Source organism: Giraffa tippelskirchi, chromosome 7, assembly GCF_054371585.1.
Source record: "Giraffa tippelskirchi isolate mGirTip1 chromosome 7, T2T-mGirTip1v1.2.pri, whole genome shotgun sequence".
NCBI classification, from domain to species: Eukaryota; Metazoa; Chordata; class Mammalia; order Artiodactyla; family Giraffidae; genus Giraffa; species Giraffa tippelskirchi.
In genome coordinates, this window is record NC_137281.1 from 93,315,946 (window position 1) to 93,330,235 (window position 14,290).

At 43.3% G+C, this 14,290-nt stretch overlaps 1 protein-coding gene across 1 annotated transcript; it reads right to left on the bottom strand.

Annotated features, from left to right (window-relative positions):
- Positions 1 to 707: 707 nt before the first annotated feature.
- On the bottom strand, positions 708 to 4,634 carry GJD2 (gap junction protein delta 2). The gene is made up of 2 exons (XM_081513901.1): positions 4,319 to 4,634; positions 708 to 3,324 (listed from the first exon to the last, which is right to left on the bottom strand). The coding sequence occupies exons 1-2, from the start codon at positions 4,387 to 4,389 to the stop codon at positions 2,430 to 2,432; spliced, it is 966 nt and encodes a 321-aa protein (XP_081370027.1). The 5' UTR covers positions 4,390 to 4,634; the 3' UTR covers positions 708 to 2,429.
- Between the last annotated feature and the right edge of the window lie 9,656 nt (positions 4,635 to 14,290).

The following is a 14,290-nucleotide window of genomic DNA, read 5'->3' on the forward strand; positions in this document are numbered from 1 at the left end:
TTCAGATGAAGGGCATATTGGAATTAGAAGGTGAATAGCATTTAAGAACTGAGAAAGGGCATTAGTTTACTGAACTAATGGGACCATTAATTAATGTAGACAGAAAATGCCAAACATGAACAGATATGTGTATATGTATAACTGAATCACTTTGCTGTACACCTGAAACTATCACAAACACTGTTCATCAACTATACTCCAATATAAAATAAAAAGTTTTTTTTTAAAAAAAAAAGAAACTAAAAAAGAAAGAAAATGCCAAATATGTTAGTAAAATGTGTTTCTAAAAAGTAATATCTTAGGACACATAAGCAAAGGATTAATCTCTTTTGGAAGAACCCAATGAGAAGTGCTTGATTAACAGCCTATAATTGTGCTTTATGATACAGTAGCAACTAACCATATATGGTTATTTAAATTAAATAAAATTAGAAATTCAGTTATTCAATTGTACTAGCCACATTTTAAGAGCTCAATAGTCATTGTCATATTAAGCAGCAAAGATAACAGAAGTTTCCATCATTACACCAAGTTGTATTGGACAATGCTGGTCTAGAAGTTCTGTTTGACTACAGGACTAGCATCGTTTAAACATCAGGTCTCAAACGGACGAGCACAGGGAGCACAGCCTGCTGCCAAATGTGACAGCTGAGAGCAGGAGAATATGGTAAAATGGGAAAAATAATTCCACTCCTGGAATAAACTAATATGTTGCAGCATTGACATTTTATTACAAGAAATATCCTTAGACAAGCAGAGAAATCTTGGACTAAAATGGAAAGGAGTTAGTAAACACCACTATTTCAATATCTCGTCACAGTCTTCTAAACTTTCACAAAATGTACCAGTCTTGTCTCATCTGTTAGTGACTGGACGTTATCAGTCATCCCCCAAGTACTATTCAACCATCCATCACTTCCTACCCTCACAGTTCTGATTTTTAAATATGTAACAAAACATTTTTGAACATATATTTAAATAAATAGAATCCAAATCAAAACATAAAATTGTAGACTCTTCCCATTAAAAAAAAAGGCAAGAACTTTATTTTAAACATATCTTCAGTTGTGTATTACATCACCTCTGTTATCTAAATCAAAAATCATAATGATAATGCAAAGGAAATGGAGGGCTTCATAAAAGCACATTATCCAAATATTACTTTTGGCCAATGCTTTAACTAAATAAACAGTGGATATGAAAGGTACAGTATGGCACTTAAATAAATAAGAGCAAAGAGAAGGAAACATATTCACAGTCCAAAGCAATAGGTTTTTGAACCTTTGGTATACGTATATGTCTCAAATAAGTATCCGTAAACGCATGTTAGCTGATAGTGTTTAGTTTCAGGTTTCTTAAGCCAGTGATTGTATATGTTTCAAAAATAACTGATAAAATAATAAATCAGGATTGACATGGGCTGATTAAGGTCTCTGGTGTGAGCACACAGGTAAATTCAAACCATGGCAAAATGAAGTGCAGCTGTGTTGCACAACAAAACTATATAAGAAAATGAATGAAATACACCAGTTACAGATTCTGTGGCTTGGGTAGACACCCTTGATATTAACAACAACAACAAAAATATTTTTAATGCTGTCCAAAGTCCACAATCTGGAAGGCAGAAATATCCCAAAGCTCATAACCACATGCCTAACAATGCAACGACCATCCCATAGGACTGTTGTAGTTGCATATTGCAATCCCCTCCCTCCCACCCAACCCCTGCCCCTAATAAACAGCACCAGTGCAGTTTGAGTTAGAAAACTGGAAATATTGAGACATTCCTAAGGTTTTCATAATGACTAAGGGCCAATCAGATGGGGCTATGATGCAAACCTACGCCATGGCCATTCTCTGAAAAGCACCGCACAGAATTCCCTCTAGCTTGCAGATAAACCATATTAGGTCTACTGTAAGGCCAGATTGAGGAGAAAGCTGGCATGCTGTCCTGGGTTGAGGGAGAGGGGCATGCTGATGGGGGAGGTACATGAAGTGTGCCTCCAGGATGTTTGTCCTGCAGCCCAGGATGAAGGGATGTGTTGAGACAGGTCACAAATTTTGTACCAGTAAAAGAGTTGACTCATGCCATTCACCAGAATACACAGCTTAGCAGAGCTAAGTCCTACTTGGTAGCTGTTCAAGTCTACTATGATCAGGATCAAATCGGACCACAAAAGAAAAGGGCCCAAAGGAGTCCAACTCATCCGTCTCATCACTCTGTCCAGTTGTCTCTGGAACCAGTGGTGTGATGTGGTAACGGTTCTACTTTCTCTCCTCTCCGATTGATACAAGATCTTCTCTTAACCAGCCTTATTCTATATCTCAATGATCACAGTCACATAAATGAGGGCAGATAGAGCCACCCTCCATAGTCATCTGCCTTAGGGCTACTTGTCATCCCCTAGGCTTTCCCCAAACCTGTCCTTTCACACATAGGCAGAGTCACTGGACTGAGTCCTGCCAAAATTGGGAACACTGACCCGGGGCAGGTCCTTGTTGCGGATCTCATAGACTGACTTTCTCTTGGCCTGGGCTCCTCGCACAGCCAGCTTGATCTTGCGCCATCCCAGGTGGTTGAGTTCAGCCAGGTTGAGCACAACACAGATGCCACTCACCGCAAACATGAACACTAGAAAAACAGTCTTCTCAGTAGGCCGGGACACATAACATTCCACCTCCTTGATACAGGGGTAGCGGTCACATTCATACAACCCTGGGACACTGAAGCCATAGAGAAAGTATTGGCCCACCAGAAACCCAATCTCCAGGGCATTTCGGAATACCACTTGGATAATGTAGAAGCGGGAGATGCCTTCCTGCCTTCGGAGCTTGGATCGAGCCGCAGTGCGCAACCCTGATGGGTGTGGGGTCAGCTCCTTCACCTCTAAACAATCTGGCTCTGTCTCCTTGCTCGTGTTCTCTGTGTTCTGCAGCACTCCATTGACAATGGCATTTTGCAACTTCTTATCTTCTCGTTTGCCACCACTGCTGCCCCCACCCCCAGTTCCTCCAGGACCCCCCATGGACTCAGGAGGATCTCTGTCCAGAGCCAGGAAGACAGTAGAGTAGCGGCGTTCTCTTTGCTTGGCAGACTGGTGCACAGAGTAAGTGATGAAGCAGAGACTGGGGGTACACACCATTATGATCTGGAAGACCCAGTAACGTATGTGGGAGATGGGGAAGGCGCGGTCATAGCAGGCCTGGTTACAGCCGGGCTGCAGTGTGTTGCATACAAACATGGTCTGCTCATCATCGTACACCGTCTCCCCCACAATGGCCACAATGAGGATCCGGAAGATCACCACCACAGTCAAGAGGATCCTGAGCAGAGGAAAAGGGAGGGAGAGAGGTTCTCAAGGGTTGAGTCACCGACTCAACAGAAAAGCCCTGTACCTCAGTTCCCAGCTCTGTCCTTGACTGGGGAGCTATCCATCCATAGTGGTCCTGAACTGGGAATTCAGCAAACCTTTTGGTCTCTTCCCCTTCTGCTGGGTGTTGGTAGTCTGGGAACACTTCATACTACAGGGATCTTAAGCATGTGCATTTCCATACACTGGACATGGTGTATTTGCAACAGATCGATTTCATCTGTATACATGGAATGTAGAGAGGCACAAAATATAACTTCCCTCTGGATATGGCAAATGCACATGGAATAGCTGAATACAGCAAATACAAAGTCTATACACAGAGTATGTATATGTAAGTACTCCAACTGGATATTTAGTTTATCCTCGATATGAATACTGAACTTAAGCTTTACATAAACAGTTATAACTATATATACACATATATACATGAATATATATAGTATATATAGAGACAAAATGTGTCAACTGGGTGTGTGGGTTTCTGGCACTGTGGGTCTTAACAGGCAAATCAGTTTAGCTTGTTAAATATTTGTTGGGGAAAGATGTATCTGCTCGGAAGAGCAAATCCATCTCCCCATTTGCCCTTCTCTGTCCAAATACAATCCTGCCTTCTTTGTAGATTCTATTTAGGGAACCGGATGAAGATTGGAGAGTGGGGGTATCACGACTGAGCCAATAACTCCTTTGCTAATGGAAGAAAAGTGAATCCCCTGGTGATGCTTCATAGGGAAGGGATGGATTCCTGATGAGGAGCAGCTGGAGGAGGGGGGCATCACTGGGCGTCAGGCAATCCCTCAATGCTGGGAACACAGGCGCATGGACCAAGGCTGATGGGAAGGAGGCAGAGGATGGTCTGAGGGCTGCTGGGGCTCGGTCTGGACGTTAGAAAGGACTCCCGGGGGCTGCCCGACGGGGCCCGCTGATGGCCGGCTCGTCGCCCTTACCTCCCGATCATAGTGGAGTGCTGCTGCACCGCGGCTTCCAGCAGCCTCTCTAAGATGGTCCATTCCCCCATCGCTGTGCATCCGGAGGCAGCAGACAAAGACTGGGCAGCACCGGGCACGTTCCCGCTTCGGGCCCCTCCCCGGGCCGCACCTCCCGACTGGGAGCGAAATGCCCCCCAATTAAAGAATCAAACAAAATTTTTAAAAATCCAAGATCCCCCTCTCCCTTTTATTGTACTTAAAACAGGGAAAATGGGGAAGGAAACCCAAGCGCGTCCAACTGATGAGCAGCTGGCGCGGTCCGAAGAGCGGGCACGAACCTCGGGCGCCGTCCGGGGGTCAGGTCTGGAGCCGGGGGATGGCCGGGCGAGGGGCGGGGCGGAGCGGGGGTGGCCGCGTGCAGGTCCGCGAGCTCTCGCCCGCCCGAGCGAGGTGTTTGAGCGCCACTCACTCCCGGGGGTTAGGGACCGAGGAAAGGTCCGGGCACCAATCCCCGCGCCTGGCACTTCAGCGGGCACCGGGCGCTCCCGCGCTGCCGCCTGCGAAGCCGGGGCGGAGCGCGCGGAGCCGTTTGCAGGGCTCGGGAATCCGCGGCCGCCGCCTCTAATCCGGCCTTAAGTAGTCTCCGCCTGCGTCACGCCAGGTCGGTGGAGGGGAGCCGAGCGCTGCGTGCGGCGGTCGCTGCACGCCGGAGCCCGAGGGGCAGGGGACGCGCGCAGGGGGAGAAGGGGCCAGAGTCTTGGGGGCCCGGTGGGGAGTGGGGCGACTTCGAGAGGAAGGATCGCAGCGCCCCTCGAGGCTTCTCGGGGCGCCCAGGTAACCTCACCTGACCGCCAGCCCGGGGCAGGAGGAGGGGGAGCCGGGAGCAGACGCATGGGTGAGTGGGGAGGGGTGTGAGTAGGGAGTTTAGCGTCTCTCCCTGCATCCCTCATCTTTTGCTTTATGTGTTTGGTGATGCAACTGAAATTCTCTCTAAATGGAGGTGCTGGTTGGGGGAAGGAGAGCAGGGGCAACAATAGGACGTTTTTCAATCTCTCATAAGAGAGGACTGCGTGGTTTAAAAGTGAGTCTGCGGTCGGTGCCATCGTGAGTCCGATACAGGGATGAGGAAAGCTCGATGAATGTCCATTTAGGCTGAAGCTTAAATGTAGGAGTGAAGCTGTCTCTGAGGATGGGGGTTTGAGCACAAGACTCTACCAAATAGGTGCCTAGTTTGAGCGAGTGGGTGGCCATGGTCAAAGGACTCGCTTCCCCGGTGCAAACCCAGACTCTCTGCTATTCTATATCTATCTTTTACTTATTTATTTGGAGGAGTGGGTACTTCTCGGGTAAACTGTGAGCTAATCGGATCGTAAGGAAGCTCAGTATTCAACTAGCTAGAACAGCCACTCACAATCTCACTCCACGATTACTTTTGTTTTCCAACCTCGGCTTTCTATACTGTCAACCAGCAGCTCCTGGTCTCTGTTTTTAAATTTACATATTGCTGACAGTTCTCTCTGGAGCAACTGCTTAATTGGTAGCTAGAAAATTAAGACAATCACACTGATACTAATTAGCTCAGGGGTCAGTATTAGGAGGGGCTTCCCAGGTGACTTAGGGGTAAAGAATCTGCCTTGCCTACCAATGCAGAAGTCGCAGGAGGTGTGAGTTCAGTCTCTGGGGAGGAGGAAATGGCAACCTACTCCAGTATTTCTTGCCTGGAGAATTTCACAGAGACTGGTGGGCTACAATCCATGGGGTCACAAAGAGTCTGACAGGACTGAACACGCCTGCACAGAACTAGGTATTAGGAGACATAGTAGTTGAGACTCTCTCATATATATGTACGAAAAGCACAGTAAGTGGTTGTCACCCTTTTAAAAAACACAGCTGTGAAAGAGCTGCTAGCTCCCTTCTAGGCAGGTAATGCAGCCTTAATTATCCACTGGGATCATCGAATATATTATTATGTATGTATTATATAAGCTACATCATGATGAGCCTTCAGTTTGTGACCATACCAGTTAGTTGGATAGTTGGTGGCCCAGAGACTGGGAAGAATTGGGTACAGGGCATGGGCTTGAGTCTACTCACAGCACACCTCTACATAAAATGACATTTAAAGGCACAACCTAAGCTTCAATGAGAGAGGGATCAGTGAGATCTCTCCTAGACCTAACACCTTTAGACCAAGGATGTTGGTTTTCACTGCAAAGGAGGAAAGAGTTCACTGAAAATGGAGAAAGGTGTAGGGTGAAAATGGAACATTAGGGCTATGGCAAGTGCTCCTTATTTCCTGCAGGGCAGAGAAGAGGTACAAAGATGGGAGTGGTTGGATAGCCTATTACCTAATCTGCCTCCAGATGGAATGGTGATCCCCCAGCTCAGCCTTGGTGTGTTTGCTCCGACTTCCATCCTACTCCCTTTGGCTCTAGCTCCCTATAGTTTCTCCTTCCCTAGAAGACTCTTTGGGGCGAAGGATCTCAGACAAGGAGTGAATGAATGAGAAAGGCCCTAAGGAAATCTGTTTCACATATTTAAATGTCCCCAAAATAGGCTGCATGATTCAAAATCATTATGTTCTATACATGTGGCTTTCCCAAACCCTTTAAGATGGTGATCCTAAGGACATAGATCACAGGAAAGACGTTTCAAACGTTCTCACGGTGCAGTTTTAAAGTACTGGACTATGACTAAATTGCTTATCATTAATTAATTGTTTTAAAATTACATTAACATGACATATAGATTTAACACATGAGCACATGTGTATACATCACATGTGTAAACACACAGAAACACCTATATACAGAATCTGTATTTTTTAAAGACTCATTTATTAGATTCAGTAGCCTGCTTTTAGATAAAAACCTTCTTCTCCCCACTACACCTTGAAAAAACGAACTCTTTATTTTTAAAACTCATTTATAAGTTGTCTTACATTACTATGCTATGTTTCCTTTTTTTAACCTTTAAAAAATTTTTTGACATATATTTGATATACAATATATACATTACAGGTATACAATATAATGATTCACAATTTTTAAAGACTGTACTACCTTTATAGTTAATATAAAATATTGACTACATTGCTTGTGTTGTATAGTATATCTTTATAATTTATTTTATATCTAATAGTTTGTACCTCTTAATCTCCTATCCCACATTGCCTCTCCCCATTTCCCCTCTCCCTATTGGTAACCACTAACTTGTTCTCTGTATCTGTGAATCTGTCTCTTTTTACATTATATTCACTGCTGCTGCTACTGCTAAGTTGCTTCAGTCGTGTCCGACTCTGTGCGACCCCATAGACAGCAGCCCACCAGGCTCCGCCATCCCTAGGATTCTCCAGGCAAGAATACTGGAGTGGGTTGCCATTTCCTTCTCCAGTGCATGAAAGGGAAAAGTGAAAGTGAAGTTGCTCAGTCGAGTCCGACTCTTAGCGACCCCATGGACTGCAGCCTACCAGGCTCCTCCGTCCATGAGATTTTCCAGGCAAGAGTACTGGAGTGGGGTGCCATTGCCTTCTCCATTATATTCACTAGTCTGTTGTATTTTTTAAATTCCACATGTAAGTGGTATCATACAGCAGTGGTCTCCAACCTTTTTGGCACCAGGGAGTTTTGTGGAAGACAGTTTTTCCATGGACAGAGTGGGGTAGGGGATGTTGGTTTCAGGATGATTCAAGTGCATTCCATTTACTGTGCACTTTATTTATATTATTATTACATCAGCTCCACCTCATATCATTAGGCATTAGATCCCAGAGGTTGGGGACCCCTGTCATACAGTATGTCTTTCTCTGATTTATTTCACTTAAGCATAAAGTCCTCCAAGTGTATCCCTATCAATGCAAACAACATTTCATTCTTGTTTTATGTATTTCTTTTTTTTTTGAGCCCAATACTCTTAATTAATAAATTGTCCTGATTGTGCTGCAATTATATGAAAAGCTTCTGTGTAGAGCTGGGAATCTCTGATTCCTCAGTACACTGTCTCAACCAACTGGATTCCGACTCAATTCTTGTCTGATTAAAGATCCCCATTTAAGACAGCTGGGAAGTGCTTTAATTCTTATTTAAAACTCATTCTACTCTATTAAAATAATAGCTTTACATGAAAAAAAAAAAAGAACTTGAAGAATAATCTTTGGTGTATCTTAGCCCGTCTAAGGATACTCAGTACAAATACAGATGCTGAGGTCCTCTTCTAGATCTGCTAAATTAAAATCTATGGAAGTGAGGTTTAGGTACCTGGATTTTTATCAAGTTCTCACCAGTAGCTCTGATAGATGTTAAAACTGATCCAAAGATTAGGTACCTAAAGTCATGCAAGTAGTTAAGGAAAAAGCTATGAATAAAGTGCTATTTAAGGGTCCTAGAGAGGAGGACCAAATAATTCTGAAAGATGATAAAATGTGACTTTTAAGAAAGGAAGAAGAAATTAAACATGGTTTGGGTCATGGGGACATAGCCACTTGCAAGCATCTAAAGTAAAATAATACCTGGATTGTTGGCTTTCTGAAGCCAGGTCTTTCCAAGCAGAAATTTCCCTTGGTAGCTCAGGGAAAGACTCTCCATGTCTAGTGGGAAAACAACTGTAAAGACACATAACAAATGGCCTAGTTAAATATTCTAATACAGGGTGGAAATGAAGAGTTTCTAAGAATAATCCAATTTTCTACATGGATATATCTGGATTTGCTCTTATCTTTATATATGCTTAGAATTTTATTCTTTTTCTTCTAGTTTTTTACAAATATAATTGACATACAGCTCTATATAAATTTAAATTTAAATTTAAGCATGATGATTTGACTTTACATACATCATGAAATAGTTTTCACAAGTTTAGTGAACATCCATCATCTCATATAGATACAAAATAAAGGAAATAGAAACAATCTATTCCTGGTGATGAGAACTCTTAGAACTTACTCTCTTAAACAACTTTCATATATTACATACAGCAGTGTTAATTAAATTGATCAGGTACTTTATATCCCTAGTACTTTTATCTTACAATTGGAGGTCTGTAGCTTTTGACCACCTTCATCCAGTTTCATTCTCTTTTCAACTTCAGATTCAGTTTAGTAGCTTCAAATACTTGGTAAATGAAACCCCCTAGGAACTTTGTAAGGTCTAAGAATGATAGTGAATCCACTGATCTGTCCTCTCCTGGATCATAAATTCTTGGAGAGCAGAGGGCATGCATGCATTATACCTCACAACACTTGCCATAGTGTTGTGGAAACTTAAAGTTTGTTGGAGGAGTAGGGTAGCTCTTCTGGCTCTCTATTACTGTCAACCTGGGAAAGCTGCGTGTTCCTTGAACAGAGGCAGATCCTGGCTCCTGCACAACTATAGACTACATTCAAATCAAGAAAAGAAAGAAAAACTCACCACTGAGGGCAGCCGGACCCCTCGCTAAAAAGCTTTCTTGCTGACCATGAGCCCCCTGCTCTCACCTTTGTGCTGCTTTTACTCCCTGTGATCCCAACACCCACTGAACTAATCCGGAAAATGCTGCTGAGTGTGCAAGGTTTGGGCTTCAGCATCAGAGAGGCAGCCTGGGAAAGCTGATCTCAGCCCTGGATACACAGCCTCTGGGAAGCGCCAGCATCTGTAGCCTCCGGGATTTGTGAGGGACTGCATTCGGTTTGGGATTGGTCTCTGTGTTAAAGTCCTCCACATTTCATTCACAAACAGCTAGGATTAACTGAGCTTTATCTCCCCCGGTGGCCTACATACATCTGTTTACTAATGAAACCATCAAATTTGTCTTCTGACAGGAACAAACCCAACCTGTCTGTGAGACTTGAAAGAACATTAGTGGCAGGTGAATTAGTGAATTAGTGGCCGACTCCTTTTTGCCGCAAAGTGATTTTTCTCCTCTTTTGTGTGTGTTTCCTTCCCTCTGTTTAAGCCCTGGGTTAAATGTTTAGGGAAACACCTTTTGGTTTTTATTGTCCAGACAAAGTAATAGAGTCTAATGTTCCATACAGAAGTAGAACTGTCCAATCCACTAATCATAAGTAACCCTAAATATTGTAGCTTACTCTGTACCTGAGGATTCCCCTGAGCCTGTTACCATGGAAACTATTCTGCAATGTCATGGACATAAACGCCAAGTTATGTTTTAGCCTCAAGAGATTGTATATCCAAATAGTGGGGAAATCTAACATCTCCCTGCTAGTCCTTTGAATTAAAGGGTGTGTATCCCTTTAAGAAACATCACATGTACTAATTTCCCATTGTGTATAGAAAATATAGTATGTGTAGTAATATCTCAGGGATTAACATAATATGACATTGTGGCCAAAGCAGATGTGTGAAGTCACAGCAAATAAATTAACACTCATTAAGAATCAAATCAGGCCTGCTGACACATAATCTTTCATGTTTATGTCAAGTCGTGATCCCCATTCACATCAGGAACTTCCCAGGAGGGCTCATTAAACCTGCAGGAAGAGATTTCTTTTAAGTCAACGCTATTCAAAAGCATTCAGCTACAGTGCAGAAGAGCCTGCCTGGGTGGTGAACATCCAACTCTTCACACTGTCATCATCATGGTCCAGATAGAGTCCCAGCCACAAGGGATATAGCTGGGCTTCCTGCTGAGTGTGTTTTCAGTCTATATAGAAGAGATGAGGAAACTGTAGGGGAAACGCACATGGGTAGGACCTACCCTGGACAGAATCCTTAAGCTGAGAGGATATATGTTAGTTCCCATAGGTGCCCTTCCTGCACTTTCGCCACATCAGAGTATGCTGCTAAAAGCTGGATTGATCCTGTTGCCTCATATCTACAGCCAAGATAATTATGCTGAATTGATATTTGTCCCCAAAGGAATCCTCTCTAAGACCTGGAGCTGATTTTCAAGGTTCTTCAATCAATCATGCATGGATGTTCCTGGCTGCCTGGTATCTTGACCTCCTGAAATTTAGCCAGTTCCCATTTTTGTGAGAATTCTGGCAACTCAGGCATGATCAACCCAGAGGCCTTTGTGATGTTCCAGTTCTTGTCAATCTACCTGCCTTCTGATCCCTCTTAAATGTCCAAGTCCAGTCCAGAAAGCCTCCTGTTTCTGGAGATGGGCAAGACTGGAAAGGGGCTCGCACTTTCTTGCCACTCACATGTTCAGCTCCCTGGTTGCAGTGTTTGGATAGTCAGCCAAGGGTTTGTCAAGAGCAACTCTCCCACTTGTCCATTGGATTTGGTTCACAGTCTTCTCTGACCTTCAGAATCTCACACAAAGATTTATCTTTTTGGTCTAAACTCATCCGTCCCCCTTGCCTATAGACTGCCTTCGGTCATATCCCCCAGCCCTGGAACTCACCTTGAATCCACATCCTATTGACCCTTGAGCTTCCCACCATCATGCTTCACTCATTCCCTGCCCCCTGATTCCCCCACCATTAAGGAAAGTAATCCGATAAACAGGCACACCAGGGTGTTAATAACTGATAACCACTTAATGTATTATCCTTCTCAGAGGAATTATCCTCATTTAAGTTGCAAAGCCTTGATTCAAAGAAATGAATTTTTCTAGGGAGTTTTCCAAACACTGAAGGAGAGAATAGCTATTTGAGGGCCAGAGATGTTCTGTGGTGTCCCAAATCATACCATGCAGGCACTGGCTTCTTTTATTGATCTATGAAGTGGGCCTACTTGTGAAAATACAGGAATTACACTAATGCAATGGTTCTTAAATTTTACTGCACCTTTGAATCACCTGGGGAGCTTTGAAAAATTCCAGTGCCTGGGCTAGACCCCAGACCAATTAAACCAGCATCTCTGGAGATGAGTCCCAAGCATTGGTATTTTTTTTTTAAAGAACTCTCCAGGTGATTCTAATATGCAGTTAAGTTTGAACACTAGCGCACTAGTGCAATTATAACCACCATCAACTACTTATACACAACATCCCTGTAGGACTCCCATCAGAGGGGCTTTCTGCTTGTGCTGGGAATGGAGCTTCTGGAGACAAAGCCAGAATTTCATTCTGAAAATGTGTTCCTGTGATTCTATAAGGACTTAGTATAATCCATACAGCCTAAGTAGTTAGTTGCTAAACTGCAAGCACCCATCTCATTTCATCTCAGTCTATTCCTGGCCATCTGGTCCCCTGTCTTCCCATTACAGAGCCATGTGTGTATTAATGAAATGATTGCATCCGATTACATCTTTTATTCAGAGCACAAGAAGAGTCTGTGTGTTTTTTCCAGCATCACTGTTTCTGTCATGATGTCAGTAATTAAGTTATTCTTTCTACTTCAGGCAGAGGTGGCATGGTCTTCCATTAAGGTAAGAGTATAAATCAAATAATGTTGTTGCTTTCAATAAACTTTTAATTTTGCTGCCTGGTATCTGTGATATAGATATTTCAGTGAAAAGCATAAACCACTTGTTAGTAGTCTCTATTTTTAAATATCCATCATATAGTTCATATCAATAACCAACTTGTGACAGTTGGTACACAAGAAGGATCACCTCAGAGCTAAGTTAATAACTTTTTCTTTGTTTGTTTAGGCTTTGTCTCTGCAACAGTACAGATGGTCAGAAAGTCACATGCCGAGACTATATTTTTTTTGCCTTCTCAGTAGAGAAGGAAAGGGTTGCAGGTTGTGGAGGGTGGGGGGACCAACTTAACCTGAATACTTACCATAGTCTTTTGTGTTGTTGCAATCAAGACAGTTCTTTTCCAAAGGGAAATTAGAGTGCCAACTGTTCAAATAAAAAGGAAGTCTTTCCATCTTGTGACATCTGAATGAACAAAAATGAACGAAATATGAATGAATGGATTAATTAACATGCTATTCACTCTTTATTGGGCTTCCCTGGTGGCTCAGTCAGTAAAGAATCTGCCTGCAATGCCGGAGACTCAAGGTTGATGCCTGTGTTGGGAAGATCCTCTGGATGACTAGTCATTCCAGTGTTCTTGCCTGGAGAATTCCATGGACAGAGGAACCTGCTAGGCTACAGTCCATGGGGTTGCAAAGAGTTGGACCTGACTGAGTGACTAACACTTCCACTCTTCACTTCACTCTATTAACTAGCCATGTCCTCTCCTGCCCCTTTACCTTCCTAGAACATACATTTTAAAAATCGACAGAGATGCAGGTGTATCTACCATGTAGCAATATATGCCATGCTACAACCAAATTCCACCAACCCATTACATTTCATCTTTGCACATAGATTCTTTTTTTATTTGCACATAGATTCTTGGCCCTATCATTTGAGTGAAGATTTATTCATTTCCTGCTCTGTGCCAGGGGGATACAAAAGTGAGTAGAACAACATGGACTTTTACCTCATGGAATTTAAAGTTTGTTAGGAGAGACAAACTAATTAATCAAGTAATCTCAAATACTAATGTATAATTTTAAAATTGAGCTAAGTGCTACTGGTAGATAACTCTGAGATAGATCTGTAGCCCTGAGTAAAGAATGGGGCAGGGGAACTTCCCTGGTGGTCCAGTGGGTAAGAATCTACCTTGCAATGCAGAGGACACAGGTTCAATCCCTGATTGGGGAACTAAGATCCTACAGGCCACTGAGCTGGAGTGCAGAATGAAGATCCCATTCATTCAGCAATGGTGATCCCATGTGCCTCAATGAAGATCTGAAATAGTCAAATAAATAAATAATTTTTTTAAAAAAAGAATGGAGCAGGAAGGGGCTGACCTACTTTGTGGTAAAGGGTAGGGGTAAAAGGTATTCTATAGCTGAGATCTAAAGGAGGAGAAGTAAACCAAGTGCAAAGGGTGAAAGGGTTGCTTCTGAGCTGGGGGAATAGGAGTGAACAGGCCCTGGGGCAGGAGGAAAGTACCACCTTCAAAGAACTGCAGGGGCTAATATGGTGGTTCACAGAGCAAGAGGGTGGGGAGTGGGGAGGCTGGAGATATTGGCAGGAATCTGATCAAGCAGAGCCTTACAGGCCAGAGTAAGGTTGTTGTTAGTTACTCAGTTGTGTCCGACTCTTT

Excerpts from the sequence above, each read along its gene's own strand:
- GJD2 (XM_081513901.1), bottom strand. The coding sequence starts at position 4,389 with ATGGGGGAATGGACCATCTTAGAGAGGCTGCTGGAAGCCGCGGTGCAG. Across the intron at positions 3,325-4,318 it reads CACTCCACTATGATCGGGAG|GATCCTCTTGACTGTGGTGG; the intron begins GTAAGGGCGACG and ends TCCTCTGCTCAG.